This window comes from Barbus barbus (assembly GCF_936440315.1).
Source record: "Barbus barbus genome assembly, chromosome: 41".
Taxonomy (NCBI): domain Eukaryota; kingdom Metazoa; phylum Chordata; class Actinopteri; order Cypriniformes; family Cyprinidae; genus Barbus; species Barbus barbus.
In genome coordinates, this window is record NC_136719.1 from 211,969 (window position 1) to 233,698 (window position 21,730).

At 39.5% G+C, this 21,730-nt stretch overlaps 2 protein-coding genes across 12 annotated transcripts in view; one reads left to right on the plus strand and one right to left on the minus strand.

Moving 5' to 3' along the window:
- The window catches only part of LOC306860776 (uncharacterized protein), a 55,473-nt gene that overhangs the window by 2,429 nt on the left and 31,314 nt on the right, over positions 1-21,730 (plus strand). The gene's annotated exons all lie outside the window — the stretch shown is intronic.
- LOC306860777 (interferon regulatory factor 4-like) overlaps positions 19,186-21,730 on the minus strand; it is a 45,993-nt gene continuing 43,448 nt past the window's right edge. The window contains exon 9 of the mRNA XM_079402693.1: positions 19,186-19,314. Within this exon, the coding sequence (XP_079258819.1) occupies positions 19,294-19,314 (21 nt within the window). The 3' untranslated portion in view covers positions 19,186-19,293. The remainder of the gene's footprint in view (positions 19,315-21,730) is intronic.

Here is a 21,730-nt window from a genome sequence, read left to right on the forward strand (position 1 = left end):
TGGCCTCAATGATGAAGATCTACAGAGATCAGGATTTCTGTAAGAGCGTCACTGATCTGATACAGCACATAAGAGCACTTCCTCGTAATCCTGTCTGACCTTAACTACCAGAGGTTTACATACTAAAATACTATTCAATAATCTGCTTGTGTGAAAATGTGTGTTGCTGCCATTACAGAGACTGTTATCTGAACAACTATAACATTTCAGGAAAAACACTTGCATACTATATATGTACACTACATACTACATATATAAAATTCTCAGGATTACAATTCTTAGAGCCTTTTAAATTTCTTTTGCAATAAAAATTATCCCCAGTTTTTCCATGTAAAATACTTTTTTCATATGTTTTTCATATGCTGTTTTACACATCTGCAAGCAATCGGATGCTTGTTATGTTAATCTTGTTAATCTTCAACCATTCATATTCTGTTTTACTATCATCAGCAAATCAGATGCATGTCACTCCATGCCCTCAGCTAATCAGAAGCTGTATCACCTGTCTTCAGACAATTTATTGGCATATAAATAAAAATGTTCTGTTTTTATTTCTTAAACAGATACACACACTTGTTTGTGTCCCATACATCTGCCTGTAATCACTCTGCTGTTTATTTGTTTGTTGGCCTTAAACGTCATAGTAATCTCTGAGAAGTGGCGATATAGTGAGTACTGAGCACTGAAAACGTAAGATGAAAAGCTTGGCCAACCATGTGTATGATTCCACTCATGTGTGTAGTCAATTCTCAACACATGCTATGTATGTATCGCACACTTGTTTTAAACCCATTAGCAATAACCACCTATATGCGTGCATAACCACCTACAAAAATCACTATTGCTGCGTCCAACATTCCTCCCTATATTTTATTTAGTATTATATATACAGAAAAAAACTGAAGAAATTGGGATTGGACAAATACATTTTCAAGCACTGTAGGGTGTCAGCATATTTTATTGTGGTGTCTGAATTCTGAACTAACAGCTATGTTTGCCACATTCATCCCCTCATTTATACCCAAAATGACCTCAGATTACGAGCGTATATCGGCTGTGCGTGCACCCAAGCACTATTTCCCGTTAATCCTGTATTTCCCGACTGACAAACTAGAGTGTTTGGAGCTTTCTTATTTCTGCAAATCATTGCTTGATTAAAAACATCAAAAATAGAGAGATAATATTATACAGATGAGTTTTAAAATAAATGAAGTTATGTGGATTTTTAGGACATTGAGTGAAAAGTGACATTTTAGTAAAGACAGGGCACGGGATCCAGGCGCAGCATGAAGTTTAATTAAATAACATGTAGTCTTATGTCATAAAAAATGTCACTTCTCAACCTCAAACCTTAATCAGCAGCAGTCCAGGATGAAATTAACCGACTCGTGAAAGATGGCTTAGATGTTGCAGCCCTATTTATACCATCAGGGCTCGGCCAGTGCTTTGAAGACAGCTTTACACCCAGAACTCAACTAATCCTGCTTTGGCCTTTCAACTATCAGAGGATTAGCAATGCTATCTCTTTCGCTATCTCTTCTCCTCTCAATGGATCATTGATTGTTTCAGTGCAAGTCAATTTGTTTGATACCTAACTTGTTTAAACTTACTAGCAATACATCAAAATACTCTGCTTCTACAATATTATTAAAAGTAAATAGTGGTTCTTCTTAAGGAAAGCATTATACTTATTATTGCTCATACTTGGAGTTAAGGATTTGAGACAAATTCCTGACCCTAAACATTAAATTTGGCACATAACTTTTCCTGCACTCTTTGTGCTACAGACACGATTGATGCCTCAAATCATGCAGTAAGTGCGTGTATCATAAAGTATGAAAAATTGTACACTCATGTGATTTAATGAGCTCGCAAAAACAGATGTGATGTGTCTTCATTAGACCCCAGTTATACACAGAATATAGTAACACTTTAGTACAAGGACCAATTCTCACCATTAACTAGTTTCTTATTAATATGCATATTATTAACATATTGACTGTTTATTAGTTCTTATGAAGCACATATTCTGCATGACCATATTCTAAATCCCTAATCCTACTTAAACCTGCAAATTAGGAGTTTATTGAGACAAATGTCGTGGTTAATGTTTTATTAATGGCAAGAACTGGACCTTAAAATGTGACCCAGAATATACCAATGAGCACCAGTCAATGAAATGATGACTACAACACAAGACAACTCACCACATGACGTCAGCCCATGGCCCATGGCAAGCAAAAAAAAAAACAAGAAAAGCAAAACCCTCTAAGTGCCGTTTGAAATTTTCTTTTAAAATTAACATTTTTACCAGGCTCCTATGTTTATGTTCAGTTATGCCATTAAAGTGAATTTACTGAACTTACACATAGGAGCCTGATAAAAATGCTCATTAGAAGAAGAAGAAAAAATTAAATTATATATGTATTTATGTATGTATGTATATATTAGGTCTGTCCATCGATTAAAATATTTAATTGCGATTAATCCACATGATTGTTATGAGTTAACTCGTGATTAATCACAACGTGATAGCACATTCATCTGTTCTATATGTATCTTAAATTAATACTTTTCAAGTTTTTAATACTCTAATCTTTAATTCTTAATGAAATATATGTTTATTATTAGTGAAACCATAGTTAACAGAGCATGAAGACTAGACAAAAGGTCATAGATGTTTTTCAAAGAACCATATCTATTAGACACATGAAAAGAGAACATAGTGCCCACATACTGTATTTTGATGCAGTTAAATTCTCAATAAAACTGTTTTCATTTATATATTTTACAGTTTCTGTTGTCAGACAATGGAATGAAATAGTGACTTAAACACGACCCATTAAGACTGCATAACCAGCTCTCCCTTCCAATGTGTTAATCTGCACAAAAATCCTGATTTACAACTGAGCCGTCATCTGATAAAATCAAATAAGCTACACATAAGATAAAGACAATAGCTGTGCTGTGATTTCGGCTATACTTGCATGTAAAATTAGAGAAGCAACATAATATTTCAGTTTTAACTGAAAGCGATGCTCCTCTCCGCCGCTCGCTGAACAGATCAGACGCAGAGAAAGAGGTGCGCAGCGGGAAAGAGAGACCTTGCGCTTGTGCGCCAGTACCGGCGAGTCTGAGAAACGAAATAAGGCTTGGTCCAGACAACCCATAGATGTTTGATCCAATTGAGATCTTGGGAATTTAAAGTCCAAGGCAACACCTGAATGTTTCTTGCAGTGTGGCTGTGTGCATTATTCTACTGAAATAGGCCACTGCCATAAGGGAACACCATTACCATTAAGAGATGTATGTGGTCTGCAACAATCTTTAGGCAGGTGATATGTATTATAGTAACATCCACATGAATGCAAGGACCCACGGTTTCCCAGCAGAATATTGCCCAGAGCATAACACTGCCTTTGCCTACCGGCATTGTTCCTATAGTGCAGGGGTAGGCAACGTCGGTCCTGGAGTGCCGATATCCTGCAGCGTTAGCTCCTACCCTGAAAAAAACCTCACCTGCCTGTAGCCCTAGTAATTCTGAAGACCTTGATTAGCTTGTTCAGGTGTGTTTCATCAGGGTTGGAGCTAAACTCTACAGGACAGCGGCACTCCAGGACCGACAATGCCTGCCTCTGCTATAGTGCATCCTGCTGCCGTGTCTTCCCTAGGTAAATGACTCGCATAAGATTTAAAAATGTGATTCATCGAGCCAGGCAACCTTCTTCCATGTCTCCAGTTCCTTGTACCACTTTTGGGTACTAACCACTGCATATTGCGAACTCTTGCCATTTTGGAGATGCTCTGACACAATCCTCTAACCATCACTATTTGACCCTTGTAGAAATCCCACAGATCTGTTCACTTGCCCATTTGTCCTGCTTCCAACACATAAATTCAAGAACTTGACTGTTCACTTGCTGCCAAATATCCCACCCATTGACTGGTGCAACTGTACCTGTATAATCAATGTTATTCACTTCACTCGTCAGTGGTTGTACTCAATAAGGAGCAGTCAGTGATTGGCCCTAGTCAAAAGAGACAGTAAATGGTTTGTGGCCATTTTTCTTTCCAGACGAACAGCTCAGCTCTACATTCTTTACCTTAGTTACTAAATTACCCCTGCATTTCCCTCTACCAACTGTTCACTGCCTTCCGCAGTTTGGCCCCCATCCCATTACTTACAGTATAAATAGCTTTACCTGTAGCAACTCTAACCCATGCTTTTGCAACATAGTCCTCACCTGTCCTAAACACATTTTTCTCCCAAATATTATCAGGTGTGATCAAAGACATGGCCTGCCTGTTATCACCAATCCCTTAAAAAGAGTTGCAACATTCCCTGGACAGTGTGACATTCTCAGTTACCTTAGATGGAATTTGGAGCTAGGGACTGAATCCTTTTTCTCTTGCTGAATTTGTATAAGCATTTGGAAGGCACACCAAGGTTCTTTAGGCAAGGCAAGGCAAGTTTATTTATATAGCACATTTCATACACAGTGAAGTGAGTGAAGTGACATTCAGCCAAATATGGTGACCCATACTCGGAATTCGTGCTTTGCATTTAACCCATCCAACGTGCACACACACAGCAGTGAACACACACACACACACACACCGTGAACATACACCCGGAGCAGTGGGCAGCCATTTTATGCTGCAGCACCCGGGGAGCAGTTTGGGGTTCGGTGCCTTGCTCAAGGGCACCTCAGTCGTGGTATTGAGGGTGGAGAGAGCGCTGGACATTCACTCCCCCCACCTACAATTCCTGCCGGCCGGAGACTCGAACCCGCAACCTTTGGATTACAAGTCCGACGCTCTAACCATTAGGTTAGAGCGTGCTTTACAATTCAAAGTGCTTTACATAAAAGAAAGTGAAATAGACATTAAAAATCAATAAAAACATGGAAATAAAAATAATAAAAACAAGGAATTTTAAAATGATATAGAGATTGATTTAAAATAAATTTAAAGAAAATGATTATACATAAAATTCATTGCAGTCAGTTCGGACATATAGCACAGTGCTCATTCAAATGCACAGTTAAACAGATGAGTTTTGAGTCTTAATTTAAATGTGGCTAATGTTTTAGCACATCTGATCTCTTCTGGAAGCTTGTTCCAACTGCGGGCCGCATAATAGCTAAAAGCAGACTCCCCTTGTTTTGTGTGAACCCTTGGTATTTCTAACTGACTCGATCCTAATGATCTGAGTGGTCTGTTCGGTTTATATTCAGTGAGCATATCAGCAATATATTTAGGTCCTGGGCCATTGAGTGACTTATAAACAAGTAAAAGTACTTTAAAATCAATCCTAAATGTAACTGGAAGCCAGTGTAAGGACCTGAGGACTGGTGTGATATGCTCAGATTTTCTGGTTCTAGTCAGAATCCTGGCAGCAGCATTCTGGATGAGCTGCAGTTGTCTAATGGTCTTCTTGGGAAGGCCGGTGAGGAGACCATTACAGTAATCCACCCTGCTGGTGATAAAGGCATGAACAAGTTTCTCCAAGTCTTGACTGGAAACAAAACATCTAATTCTTGCAATGTTTTTGAGATGATAGTATGCTGATTTAGTTACTGCTTTGACATGACTACTGAAACTAAGGTCTGTCTCCAGAATCACCCCAAGATTTCTGACTTGATTTTTAGTTGTTTGACCCCTAGAGTCAAGGTATGCATTCACCTTGAGAACTTCATGTTTGTTTCCAAATGCAATGACTTCAGTTTTCTCCTTGTTTAACTGAAGGAAGTTCTGGCACATCCAACTGTTAATTTCAGCAATGCATTGGCAGAGGGTGTCAATGGGGCTGTAGTCATTTGGAGATAAGGCTAGGTAAATCTGGGTATCATCAGCATAGCTGTGATAGGCAATTTGGTTCTTCATCATTATCTGACTTAGTGGGAGCATATACAGGCTAAACAAGAGCGGTGCAAGAATTGAGCCTTGTGGGACTCCACATGTCATGGCCGTCCACTTAGACTTATGCTCTCCTATACTCACATAATAACCTCTCCCTTCTAAGTATGACTGTGAACCATTTGAGTGCCGTCCCAGAAAGCCCGACCCAGTTTTCCAGTCTCTCTAAGAGTATGTTTTGATCGACAGTGTCAAACGCAGCACTAAGATCTAGGAGTACCAGCACTGATATTTTGCCAGAATCAGAATTGAGGCGAATATCATTTATTATCTTAATGAGTGCTGTCTCTGTGCTGTGATGTGCTCGGAAACCAGATTGAAAATTGTCCAGGTATCCATTTGAGTTTAAGTAATTGTTCAGCTGATTAAAAACTACCTTTTCAATAATCTTACCTATGAAAGGAAGATTTGACATGGGTCTATAGTTGCTCAACATGGTGTTATCAAGATTGCGCTTTTTCAGAAGGGGCTTAACAACTGCAGTTTTAAGGGAGTTTGGAAAAGTCCCAGAAAGAAGTGAGGTGTTCACTACTTCTAAGAGATCAGCTTCTAAACAGTTAAGCACATTTTTGAAAAAGGATGTGGGAAGTGTGTCAAGATAGCAGGTTGAAGATTTAAGGTGCTGTACTATTTCTTCCAAAATTTTGTTATCAATTTTTTTAAAAACACACATAGTCACTTCTTTTTGAAATTGCGGTCGAATCTGTGTGACCTCTGCATAACTTGAAGATGTGCCAATCTCCTTTCTGATATTATTGATCTTCTCAGAAAAGAAGGAAGCAAACTCATCGCATTTGCTGTCGGAGAGCATTTCACTGGGAATCTGACTTGGGGGGTTTGTCAGTCTCTCAACAGTCGCAAAACGAGTGCGAGTGTTGTTTAAGTTACTGTTTATAAGGTTAGAAAAGAAAGTCTGTCTAGCTGTGGCTAGTTCCACATTGAAAGCATGAAGGCTGTCTTTATAGATGCTATAGTGGATTTCGAGTTTCGTCTTCCGCCACATCCACTCAGCTTTTCTGCATTGTCTTTTCATGCTCTGAACTGCTGTTGATTTTCTCCAAATTGATTTCTGTTTCCCCATTTTCTTGCTGATCTTTATCGGTGCAATATCATCAATAACATTCTTAATTTTTGAGTTAAATAACTCCAGGAGAAGATCAACAGGGTCTGCAGAAATGCTTAGTGTTAATGACATTGCCTTCATAAATAGCGCACTAGTGTTCTCGTTAATGCATCTCTTACTGATAGAGACAAATCTAGATTCAGTGGTGACTGAGATCAATATATCAAAGAAAATACAGAAGTGATCAGATAGTGCTACATCCTTGATTACAATGGATGAAATGTTTAGACCTTTACTGATGAGTAAATCTAGAGTGTGTCCACGATTGTGTGTGAGTCCGTACACATGCTGACTCAGGTCAAAAGTGTTTAAAATAGTTATAATTTCTTTTGTAGTTTTGGTTTCTGCATTATCTATGTGAATATTAAAATCCCCTGCAATAGCAAAACAGTCAAACTCTAAGGAAATCATTGATAACAGTTCAGTGAACTCATCAAAAAAGGCTGGAGAATATTTTGGAGGCCTGTAAATAATGATAAACAGGGTGCGTGGAGCACCTTTCAGCACAATACCTAGGTGTTCAAAAGACAAATACTGACCAAATTACATTTGATTGCACTGATAAACATCTTTAAACAGAGCAGCTACACCTCCACCTCTCCTAACAGTCCTGCAGACACTTATAAAATTAAAGTTAGGAGGGGCTGTTTCAGTGAGGACTGTTGCACTGCAGCTGTCTTCTAACCATGTTTCATTTAGAAACATAAAATCCAGGTTGTTTGTGGTTATTAAATCGTTGATCAGAAATTATTTATTTTTAAGTGAGCGAATATTTAAAAATGCTAACTTGATGGAATTACATTTAGTCTCGACAGCAGTCTTGGATTGATGCATTATAGGCCGCAGGTTAGATGGGTCAGCCGTACGGCTTGAGAAGGCCTTAAACTTTCTATCGCGTGATAAAACAGAAATAGGCTTGCTGGGTTCCCGCTTTTTCTGTAAACATTTGTGAATGTTGTGGCTAATATAGCGGGGACCCGACACATATCACTGAGAGCTGTTATCAGTTGTTTTTGGTACACCTACACCAGATGGAGAGGGGTTTGGGCCTTGGCGTTGTGGCAGCGGCCGGAGAGCTCTCGCAGAAGGAGGAGGGTGAGCTGGGCCTGCAGTTTTTGGTGGTTGTGGGGCCCGCCGTTTTTTAGTTGATATCTGGGGGCTTGCAGCGAAAGAGTGGGAGAGTTTGGTCCCAGCATACACCAGTTCCTCCATTTTCTGCGAGAAGCTTAGAAGTGGGGATGCTGGAGAGAGGGAAAGTGTGTCTGGTGAGCAGGGCTCTGGCTCTGGTGTTTCCGGTGGCTGTGATATGTTGTTCTGGCTTCCCTGGCTGTTTTCCAGAAAGTCGTCCTTGGGTGCTGAGTCTTGGAGCTGTTGTAATACGTCACAGTCTGCATGTGATGAGCTCTGTGGGCAGGGCTCAGCTGGGATGTCCATGAGCAGTGCTTGTTGTGGCTGTGTGGTGTTATCAGCTGAAGGATGACGGAGGGAGAAATAGATATTGTCTTTTAGCACTCTTGCACCGAGTCTGTTTAGGTGGAGGCCATCCAGTTTAAACAGTTGTCTGTGGCCCCAGAAAAGATTGAAGTTGTCGATGAAGTTGACTCCTTTTATACTGCAGGTTCTTTGTAGCCATGTATTTAGCCCAAGCAACCGTGAGAACATGTTAGTTCCCCTTGCTGGGAGTGGTCCACTGATGAACGACTGGACTTCAAGACTTTGAAGAGTTTCAAAGAGTTCACTGAAATCCTTCTTAAGGAGTTCTGACTGCTCCTTCCGAATATCATTCTTCCCCACATGGATGATGACTCGATTTGCAGTCTTGTGCTTCATCAGAATGTTCCGAAGTTCTTTGTTCACATCAGAGACGGTTGCTTGAGGAAAGCAGTATGTAGTTGTAGTCCTGTAACTGATGTTTCTGATAATAGAGTCACCCACTATCAGAGTCCTGGGCTCGGCTGCGCTCTGAGCTGAAAGCCGCTCTCTGCTCGACCTTGAGCGCCTGTTAGTAGCGATGTTAGCTGTTGGCTGATTCGATCCGTGTTTAGGCACATTTGCGGACTCCTCACCCACATTCATTAATGCTTCAAATCTGTTCTCAAGATGTATTGGGGGTGGTAGGATACCAGTGTTTACAAGTCTTGTCATAGCCGTATCTGGGGTAGAGGATGCTACGGCAGCAATATGAGATACTCGTGATAATCTGATGTCTCGATTGCCTTTGGGTCTCGCTCCCTGTTTGTGCCATTGATTTGTCTGTCGATCTGTTTCGGCTTTTTCCTCTACATGTATAAACTGTTGAGATTCACTAGATTCACAGGACTCACCGGCTGTATGCTGAGGGAGTCCGTGATGACCATCTGCTGTGTGTTCCACCTGATTTGGAAGTCCAGCAAGTAACTTTGTTTCAAGAACCACAATCCTTTGTAGAAGTCTGTGACAGTTTCTGCAGCAAGTAGATTCCACGGGAGGCATTTTCTCTCGTCTGTTTGGATGTAGACAGCTGTGTTTTTCTGTCTCTGGAATGTAAACTGCTGGGAAAGAATCTTAACCCTTTAGGCGCCAGGGTTTTTTGGAAAAAATGCTGGATTTTGACATCAAGATTTCAAAAGCTTGTGGCTTGAAAGGGCTTAAAGATAGAGATCTACTGTAAATTAAAAAAATGTTGGGCATGACCGAAAGTTTATGTGGGGTGTAAATATACTCATCTAATTTGCATATTATGACGTCATCAGGGCTTGAATTTCATAATATTTAGGAAATAGTAGATATTGAATTGATGTTTGATTTTTTTTTTTTTTTTTTTGTCTTTTTCTCCTCATTCCAAATGATCAGAAAAGAGGAAACCAACAATAAAACAGGAGAAAGTAGTAAATTATTACTATATTACTGTGCCATAGTAAAATACATGTGCCTATTACTATATAGTAGTAAAACGCATGTGAGCAGTAGCCTACTTTTTGATCAGTTCATCAGTAATATTCAGGAAATAATAGATATTGAATGGATGGTTGAACTTATTTGCATGTTGTTGTTGTTTTTTTGTCTTTTTATCCTCATTCCAAATGATCAGGAAAAGAGGAAATCAACAGTAAAACAGGAGAAAGTAGTAAATTATTACTATATTACTGTGCCATAGTAAAATACATGTGCCTATTTTTTGATCAGTTGACCAGCTATCTGTCCAATCAGGTATCTATGTGACAGTTTATAGTTCTTGAGAGTATGGTACCTCTCATTGCATGGCACAGCGCACAGACCGACCCCACACACCGCACCTGTACTGTCTGCCGGCGGCACTTAGAGCGCGCGCGATCAGAACAAACAGCGCAATCTGGCCGATTATCAGAGAGAAACAGCTCTCCTATGGACACTAAGACCACGTCCACCCCTGCCACCCCCATCCCCATTGGGCAAAGTGTTGAAATGATCACTTGTTTGTGCTTTGTGAACGATCGCGCCTTGCGCAGCGGCACAATTGCGCGGAAAAGGTGTACCGGGAGAAGCGCGATCATTAGACGACCGATCGTCATTTCCAAAAGGCAAATATTCCCCTTCAGAGTCAGAATCGGCCAATAACATTTGCAACACATCCTCACAGTACAACTTTTTATTAGCCGTTTGGCGATTTTCTCTCACAAATCTCACAATTTACTCAGACGCTATGAACTGAATTGCTTCCGCATTAATGACACGATAGCTCACTTACTATGCTATTTCCTCGAACAATTTTGGTCTAGAATCGAAGTACTACATGTCTGCCATCTAGTGGAAGGGAATACAAATGAGCCATTACACCAGATTAGGAACTACAGCCCATTTCATGAAGTATGACGTCTTGTCGCAATTTTGCGACTTTGGCGCTTAGAGGGTTAATTTTCCCCAAAAAATGTGTTGTCTGAGCACTGTGCTGATCTGCTGAAGTTAAAATCTTAGAGAGATCTGAGAAAAGTGCAAAAATAGGGAGCAAAGCGGAGAGCAAGTGCAAGAGCGTCCGGACATTAGCAAAGCCGGAAGTAGCTTAGTATTTCTAATATAAAAAAAAAAAAAAAAAAGTTTTACCCATCATTGATGAACTCCTTTGGTGGTAGTCACTTCTACACTTTTTACTTGTTCTTCACCAAATGTGCAACAAGAGGCATGCAGCCCATACTGGGGCACTCTGGAGTTGGGCTTTTACATCAGAATCTTCCTAGCCCGTCTTAGCATCTTCTGTGCCATTTGCAGATTCTCATTTTATGTTTGGCCCATTCAATCCCCCCAGCTCATTAGTAGAGATTGCAATACTTGAATTGCGTGTGTCCGATGAGGGAGACAAACATAAAGGTGGGGTTTCCCCAAGAAAGCTTTGAGAAGCACCGATCTAAAGTAGGCAGCATTAAAAGTCAATCAATCAATCTTTTTTTTTTTTTTTTTTTTTTTTTTTGGGAGTCTTCCGTCAAAGCAAATAGCACTTTGCAGTTTATCTAACATTTGAATATAAAAGACTTCCCAAAATACTATCTGGAGCCCATATACAAATTACCTTATAGAGCTATTTAACCTACTCAACAAACTGCATTGCTGTGATTGGATAACCTCTTGGCATATGAAATAGGCATTACATTGAATTGTTTTGAAAATGTGAATGACATACTTATATTACAGATACTAATATTCAGATCTGCTCCAATTTCATCAAAGGTTGCTGCACTGACTATTGTAGCCAAAAACAGATATGTCTGTTGAGCGAACGGATGCAACATTATTGGAATTGGATTAGTTCTGAACTCGAGTCAAGCCACGAGATTTAACATCTCCTTATGATCAATCCTATTTACTATTATTCATTAATAGTATTACTGGTTGACTAGACAGGCAGGTGAACTTGTTGGTCTCTTGAAAAACAAGTTGGTCTCTTGAAACTAGAATTTCTGAGCAGAGAATCCAGAAATCAGGGAACCAACATTCTGTGGGAGTACATTTTACTTCACTACATCATCTAGTTTCTTCTCTTAAATACACTGAAGCTATCAACATTGGAGATGAGGAAACAATGGTCAGTTACTTAACGTGTGAGATTTACCCCTTTTCTCAAATGGAATTGGGTTTGTCCATTCAACATTATTGTGGGTATGATCAGTGCTGGATCTTACTATCTTGGTGAGCGCACTAGCGCCGTTGTACTGTGGCTGCCGTCGCATCATCCAAGTGGATGCTGCACACTGGTGGTGGTTGAGGAGAGACCCCCACAAGATTGTAAAGCGCTTTGGGTGTACAGCAATACACAATAAGGCGCTATATAAATGCATCATTCATTCATTCATTCATTCATTCATCTTACCAGAAAATGACTTTGGTAAAAGTTAAAGTCACTGTTTGGAATATTACTTGAGTAAAAGTTTTAAAATATGTGATATGTATTGTGCGTAAGTATGATTTTTTATATATATATATATAAAATATACTTGTTTATACACAGTTTGAGCAGCAAGACTGGGAGTGGTGATGGCGCAGTGGATAAGACACATGCCTTTGGTGTGAGAGACCCAGGTTCGAATCCACTGTGAGACACCAATGTGTCCCTGAGCAAGACACTTAACCCCTAGTTGCTCCAGAGGCGTGCGACCTCTGACATATATAGCCAATTGTAAGTCGCTTTGGATAAAAGCGTCAGCTAAATGAATAAATGTAGGGGTGAGACCCTTGAGCAAGGCACCGAACCCCCAACTGCTATGTTTTCCTGTCTCTAATATGGCTGCCCACTGCGCCGGGGGTGTGTGTGTGTGTTCACTTCTCACTGCTGTGTGTGTGCACTTAGATGGGAAAATGCAGAGCACAAATTCCAAGTATGGGTCACGTCCTTTCCTTCAAACTCTTTCTTCCATTTTGTATCTTTGGGTAATTATAAAAGTAAATAATATCTGTCATTCCAACATGGAAAAACATTTCTGGAATCTGCATCTGAAGTGCATTTATATTAAGACTGCCCTCGACTAAAGATTTTTCTGGTCGACTAGTGTTCATTAATTTTAAGCATTAGTCGACTATTAGTCTAACAAACCATTTAACCCTCTGGGGTCTGCAGGTGTTTTGGGGCCCTGGAGAAGTTTTGACATGCCCTGACATTTGTGTTTTTTTCATTCTCTTAAAAAAATATTAATGGCTAAGGTCTGATAACACTGTATTCAGCACAAACTGGGCTACATCAATATGTGATCAGCATGGAAGCACATGTTTCTGCTTTCGAGAAAGCAATGTTTATACGTGGTTAGTGAAAAACATTTTTTTTTTAACTAAAATGTCACTGAAATAAGGCCATAAAACACATAATGTTTGTTCACAAGACCTTTGAGAACTGGATGTGGTAGACTAGAGTTTTTACTACAAAATTATGTGAAAATGATCCTGTTCACTCCTTCACCGAAAACAATATATTAATGTTGTGTAAAATAATAAAATGTTTTGTGATAGAAAGCCCTTATGCAAGGGAGGGATAATGGCCATGAATATTTAGTGATTCACACCTGAGAGACAAAGGGCCTCCCATAATAGGCCATCAATATGAATGTGACTGAGCCGAGGCAGTTAAGAAAGAGTGTGAGGGAAGTAAAATAATGTGGGTTTTTGATTATTATTTGTATTTTATATGCATTACAGTATAATAAAAATATACACAGTGAAGGTCAAGGATACATGATTGAACATACTGATCTGAACATTGAGACTTGAACAGTAACACGCCTTTGTGCCAAATATTCCTAGACTCTAATAACATTCATAGTGTTAACGCTCATTCACTTGTGTTATAAAACCTTAAACAAACATTCTGGAGTTGAGAAGCATTTAGACAATGAAATGACACATATTTCAAAATGTTTCACTTGATTTCATGCATGTAGTCAGGAATTATAGTTGGGAAAAGTTATGTCACATTAACAATATCAACAGATGCAAGTAATCTTAGGTTACTCATCAGAATGATATCCTTCACTGGATCCAGCTGCGTGGTGCATCGTGTTGTGTTCTTCCTCTTCTGAGGTAAATTCAGGGTAATTCCTCTCAGCGCGTCTTCTTCCAGAAACAAAAAGTAGCCAGGATGAACTTGTTTACACGGAGGCGATGTGGGCATTTACATGCGCACGCGTCTCACGTGGATGTTTAGAATTTGAAAAGCGTGATTGGCTCATGGGCGTGACCGCATTAGAGACAATAAGTTGAGACAGGAAAACTGGACATGGCGTTACTTTCATACGGATTACTTTAACAGTGAATATTTGTTTTGGACGTGGCTTCATTTGAAAGCAGACATTTCAGGCTTTCTATGCATATGTTTCTCAAGTCTGTGAGACAAGTATTCACAGAGAGTCATGTTGTTTTATTTACGTGTCTGTGAAGAGAGGTGACAAAGTCCGAGGCGGCAGAGAATGCATTTATTTTCTTTATTTTACGAAAGCACATTGTTTTGTTGTTATTATGACTATAGACAAATAAAAGTAGACCCTTTGCAGTTTCAAACGATGCCTTATTCTTATCTGTACGATCAAAACTGACAGAGTATCTTTAGTTCTTTTCGCAGTCATAAAGAAAATACAAGACAGACCACACTGGTGTGGACTTTGACCCCAGGGGCTTAAAACGTAATAATATTGCATCCTGTTTGCTTTCATAATTTTAAAAAAGCTGACTGTTTTGTTGTTATTGTGAGTGCACACAAATAAACTTAGTCTTTAAAGATTCGAAAGATGAAAACAGATGAATCTGTATGACCAAAAATTAGGGAGTATTTTAAGAGCAAATGAGTGCACTGGCGCCTCCATCTGTGCTGCAGTGAGTACGCTACTATTCAGTTTCCACACTCTACACAGTAGTGGTGGAAATTTTGATTCTTTCTAGAGACTCGTTCATTTTTCGTTCGTTCACCAAAATGATTCGTTCAGATTCGTTCACTAATTCGTTCAGTGTAGTGGTGGAAATTTTGATTCTTTCCAGAGACTCGTTCATTTTTCGTTCGTTCACCAAAATGATTCGTTCAGATTCGTTCACTAATTCGTTCAGTGACCATTTTTCCATATTACACAAATACGTCAGCATGTGCGGCAAAATGTGTTGTTCAACTAACGTATTTACTTGTAACAAAATAAAAACCGATTTGGCTTCATTAAAAAGTGTGCCCTTCTCATTAAATGAATAAAATAAGTCTAAATAAGTGATCAAAGTCATTACTCTTTTTATCTTTTAAATTACACTCTTTTCGGATGACCAAAGCACAAGTGTTTTTTTATTTGTTTGCATACTAGGCTAGTTAACATTTAATTGTTTAGGCAGAGATTTACACGTTCAAATCTGAGATTATGTTAAACGAGGAGTTATTCTGTATGTAAAATATGAATATAAACAAGCGTGCACAGTACGGATACCTGTGCTTTGCATCCGCTTTCTGCTGATTGATGAACTAGATTGACAGAATGGCCGACCTACCCGGTCAACGAACTGGGTATAGCTACCAGTTCGTTCAATTCGTTCACGAACGGGAGATCTCTCTCTCGTTCAGACTCAAAACGGAGCCATCTCGGTCAATGATGCTATTATATTCGTTCGTTCGATCCAACCAATTACATGCCCCTTCTAAACCCGAGCTGAAATGCTATTTGCTGACGTGAGTCACGTGACGCAAATGAGATGGGACGACGTGACGCAAATAATCAATACTGCCATATTTTTTTGTTTCACAGTTTTTAAACAAACAAAAGTGCATGACATGACTAACATAATGAAATATTTTTTTATTTAAAAGTATGTAACTGTTCAAACATAAAACAACAATAATATAAATAAATAAAACAAAATGATAAATAAAAAAAAATAAAACAATAATATAAAAAAATAAAACAAAGAACCAGTTGTTCGAACGACGAACGTAATAATGAGACGAAATGTATGTATGTAACAGTTCATTTGACTCTTTCAAACTCAAAGCAACTCAATGAAAGGCGTATTCGTTCACTAGATTCAACAAATCACATGCTCCGTCCTCGTATCATACTCGAAGGCTATTGGCTCGAGGTTTAGTCATTCTTTGACAGATGAAACGGTCCAGAGCTACGCATGCGCGCAATAGCGGCGCGCTGCGGTGGAGGGAGGAATTTCAGTGAACGAGAAATATGAGTCAATGGATTACGTGAACGAGAATGATTCGTTCACCTAAAAGATTCGTTCAAAAAGAACGATTCGTTCACGAACGTAACATCACTACTACACAGACATTTCATTAGCGCACATTTTTCTAGGTTAAAATTAGATTGAGTGGCCATGTTAAGTTGCTACTACATACATCTTTCAGATGATAAGCCATATTTGAGGTCGATGAATGATAGGCGAGCATTTAGATGTACTGTATTACCACAAAGACCAGCCGTTAACGATCTGTCAGTCATGGACTGGTGACTGAACCACTTCCTCTGATTTTTTTTTTTCTGCGACTAAGCAACTAATACAGTTTTGGTCGACCAAGCCTCTTCCTGTCCACTAACGGTTAGTCGACTATTAGGGGCTCATTACTATTATCAGCCCTAATTTGTGTTTACACAGTTTAATGTAGCTCAGAGGAGACATGGATGCATTTAACATGCAGTTACAAATGCATAAATAATGATTTGTATAAAACATAAAACCTTGAAAACTGACATTTGAATTAATTTAAAACATGACAAAATAGTTGAAATGTGTAAAAAAACGAAAGAAGCATTTGACTTTGAGTCACTGAATCATTTATTCAACCAATTTGTTCAAAAAGCTGATTCATTCAATAAGGAAACTCTGTCTTGTGTGTTGCCAGAGATGGAAAACAGTGCTGTGATCTTTGTTTGGAACTATTTTCATTGGCAAAATTGAACGAAAACAGGCAATATTGTGTCTAAAATGCAAGTCACTTAATGCAAACTTGATTAAACTTGAATGAAATCAATATTTAATTTGTTATCATGCTGATATCTGGAGTAAAAATGACACTCTTTGTGTGATATAAATGAACTGCATTAAATTATATAAATATAAAAAAACATACAGAGGCATTTTGCAGTCAACAATTTAGAATGCCTTGAATTTAGATGATTCTAAATGCATTTTAATAGAATAAATCTCGTAGTGTATGCGTGCACTCTCTGTATGTGTTTTTGTGCGATAATGTCAGATCGCACATCGTTAACACAACACTTACAATATTATCGCAGATGATATACTGTATATCACACAACCCAGCCTTGACTTGAGTGGAAAATGAAATCATACACTGTTGTGTGCGCACTTGTTTGCACATGAGCAAAGGTGTTTTTTAGGAGTCTAACCTACAAGTGCCAGAACACTGATTCATCAGACCTGCTTTCTTGCAGCATGCGTTCTTCCAATGTTATTTTGTAATAAGTAACAGATCTGCTTCAGAGTAATAAAAGTAAATATAAACATTTCAATAACCATTATTTATATAGCGCTTTTTAAAATGCAGATTGTAACAAAGCAGCTTTACAGTATTAAACAGGAAAATAGTGTGCCGTTCTCCTCTGGCCAGATGAAACCAGAAGATTAATTCTAGGCTGCAACAAACTCAGATTGTGCAGAGGACTCATCTGGCTCCTGTGGTCTTGTCCTGATGGCCGTCTAGGTGACGAGGTCTTCGGAGGGGATTTGTCTCTGGGGCATCTAGTTGACATGGTCCCCACTGACATTCAGGGCTGTAGAGGTCATCTCTAGGTCCTGATACACCATCTGGGCTGGATATGGACAGGATCCAGGTGACTGCAGTAACCATCTGATCTGGATATAGACTGGATCTTGTGGCTACGGTGACCTCGTAATAAGAAAGAAACAGACTAATATTAGTGTAGATGCCATCCTTCTAATGATGTAATACGTACATCAGGTGTTATGGGAAGTGTTCCCGGTTCTGGTTGACCTAATTAATGCAGCCTAACAAACCTTTAGCGGATTTGGATATTATAAATGTGTTAGTGTGTTATGTGTATGCCAGGTTAAAGAGCTGTTTTTAATCTATATTTAAACTGACAGAGTGTGTCTGCCTCCCGAACAGTATTAAGTAGATTGTTCCAAAGTTTGGGAGCTAAATAGGAAAAGAATATGCCGCCCGCAGTTGATTTTGATATTCTAGGTATTATCAAATGGCCAGAGTTTTGAGATTGTAGCAGACGTGAAGGACTATAGGGGAAATTGAATTAAAATACATAATTAGGAAATGTAGTGGAGTAAAAGTTAACAGAATTATAAAAACTCAAGTAAAGTACAGATTGTCCCAAAAAATGGAAACAAGACTAAACTACAAAATAAAAGACATGAAAACATGAACATAAACCAAAACCCAAAACAGGCATGACAGATCCCCCTCTATGGGCGGCCCCTGATGCCCAAAAGGAACACCCACCCCAAAACAACAATAAAACAGGTTGTTGAGGTGGAACAGGGGGAGGGATGGAGGGCCAGGCCCATGAAGGGGAATAGGATCTGGATCGTGGGGCAATGGCAGACCTGGGCAGAGCCATAATTGAACTGGGCCATGAAGCAGAGGCAGGTCTAGACTGTGGAGCAGTGGTGGGCCTGGACCATGGAGCAATGGCGGGCCTAGGCCATTAAGCAGTGGCAGACTGTGAAACAATGGAGGTCCAGGGCCGTGGAGTAGTGGCAGACTGTGGAACAGTGGAGGGCCTGGGCCATGGAGCAGTGGCAGACCGTAGAGAAGTGGAGCAGGAGACTACCAGGTTAGAGCCAGCAGAGCAGGAAGCCGGGGCGGAGCTGGCGGTGCTGAAGCCTCCCACAGTAGAACAGACTGGACTGAAGATCCCTATAGTGGAAAACAATGGCCTCCGCGGCCATAAGAGGACAAGAAGAGAGTTTATGCATGGCCCCCTTGTAAAGTAAAGTAATTAGTAATCTGATTACTTTTTACATGCATTAATCAGAAATGTAATCAAATGACAATTTTAAGGAAGTAATTAGTAATTTGTAGTGGATTACTTTTTTTAAGTAACTTACCCAGCACTGGTCACATGACACAAACCAACCAATGGGAAACAAGGCACATGACCAGATAATAAACCAATAGGTGCGTTTGACTTGAAGCACGGCTACAGACGGTGGTCAACGAGAGTAGCCGCTTGCAGTCAGGGGCGGAGTTGAAAACGGAGTCGTCAAGTCGGACACTTCGGGGCTCTCGTAGTTTGCTGCATCTAACTCAGTCATGGCAGATCACGTGGCGTTTGCTTGCTTTATTGCAGACGAACTGGAAGCTATAAAAATGACATTGTTGTATGAAATTGAGCACAATGAGCAACGAAAGTGAGTACAGGTTCAATGTAATAAGTATTGTTTTTATAAACAGTTTATGAAAGTGATCTGAATGTTGTATTAAGTTGACATCTATGGAATTATTTTTGTGTCAATAAAAATGAACATAACTTCATAAAAATGAACATAACTTTATAAAAACAAAAGTAACTTTTCCAGAAACGATCAAAAATATGCCATTACAAAAGAAGAATAACACAATGAAAATGAAAAAAATTAACTCAGTCGCACAAATGTAACATGCTCTTCAAATAGGCTTAATTCTTTGTTAATGATTTTCATAGATTCGTTTTCGCAAATCGTGGATTCTGAATGCGTTGCTACAGATTTCGCTTACGCTTCGCAAATTTTCGTTTGCTGTTTTGGCACAAACCTCTCGTGGGGGCGGGCTTAACAGCGATCCACTCTGATTGGCTAGTGAGCTTTTGATGGACAGCTGCTCTCTGACCTGGAAGTACAGACGTCAGTGGCGCGCATATTGGAAAGCTGCCGCGGTGATTTGTGTGCAATACGTCATGCCAAAGACTATAGAATACCTAAGACATGTCACTCGTATTGTTTTGAATGGGGGAAAATGCAACGCCCTTCTGAATGAAAGAACCAATCGTTAATCAGTAAAGTCAGCGCGTCACTGCAGCTGCCGTTAGAAGTCCCGGTTGCTATAGAAACAGTCAGCTCTCTGAGATGCGCGCTCAGGACTGCGCATGCGCACTGGCTGATCTAGCCTGAGAAATAAGCTTTTTATAACGCTATTTGAGCAAAAGAAACAACATTTATGACACGGCTGTTGTCCGATTTCATTGGTGATTTCAGATATTAAATTTAATCGTAAGCTTAGTGAACCGTTTTGGAGAATTTGATGGTTCCCCATACAAAGAGATAGGAGCTGCACTTGGATGCCTGAGAGGCGTTTCTAAGATGGCCGCCGAGTGATAGGACTTGTCTTAAAGAGACTTTGGTCGTGCTTGGTTTATATTATTATTAAGATGAGCTCTCAGGAGAGACACGGAGCGGCATCATCGTCCTCCTCAGCTTGTCCCACTTAAGAAGCTGAGGAGGATGATGATGCCGCTCCATGCTTCCAGGTCAGAGAGCAGCTGTCCATCAAAAGCTCACTAGCCAATCAGAGTGGATTCGCTGTTAAGCCCGCCCCCACGAGAGGTTTGTGCCAAAACAGCAAACGAAAATTTGCGAAGCGTAAGCGAAATCTGTAGCAACGCATTCAGAATCCACGATTTGCGAAAACTAATCTATGAAAATCATTAACAAAGAATTAAGCCTATTTGAAGAGCATGTTACATTTGTGCGACTGAGTTAATTTTTTTCATTTTCATTGTGTTTTTCTTCTTTTGTAATGGCATATTTTTGATCGTTTCTAGAAAAGTTACGTTTGTTTTTATAAAGTTATGTTCATTTTTATTGACACAAAAATAATTCCATAGACATCCAGCCAGAGTTGTTGGCAGTAATCACATTAGATTAGATTAGATTAGATTCAACTTTATTGTCATTTATGCAGAGTACAAGTACAGAGCTAATGAAATGCAGTTAGCATCTAACCAGAAGTGCAAGAATATAGTGTTTTATATACATATAAGTGCAGAGTAAGTGAAGATATGATTTACAGAATATACAGTGGAATTGCTATATACAGTATTGAGCAGAGTATATACAGAATATAGAATAGGAATGCAATGTAGGGATTGTATGTACATTATGAACAGAGCAATGTAGATTATATAGATTACAGATTATATATACACATTATGAACAGCAGAAACGTGAGAACAGTGGTAATAAATAAATACAGCTGGATGAGTGTGCAAAGTATTGATAGAACAATGTATTCTATGCAAAATAGCAGTAGTGCAATATTTTATAGAAATAGTTTACTGTGCTTGTACAGTAACAACTTTAAACAGTTTATAGTGTAATGACTTGAACAATGTGCAGTCTGTGCAAAATATGAGTAGTGCAAATGCATGTGTTTAAAGTACTGTGACCAGTGCAGTAATAAGCAGGTGCAGGTTAGATTGGTGGTGTGGCGTTCAGAAGTGTCACAGCTTCGGGGAAGAAGCTCTTCCTGAGCCTACTGGTGCGAGAGCGTAGGCACCTGTAACGCCTGCCGGATGGAAGGAGGGTGAAAAGTCCATGGTTAGGGTGAGAGGCATCCTTGATGATGTTTCTTGCCCTGCCCAGACAGCGCTTATAATAAATGTTCTCAATGGAAGTTAACTGGGTGCCGGTGATCCGTTGAGCAGTTTTCACCACCCGCTGGAGTGCTTTGCGGTCAGATGCGGAGCAATTGCTGTACCATACTGAGATGCAGTTCGTGAGTATGCTCTCAATGGTACAGCG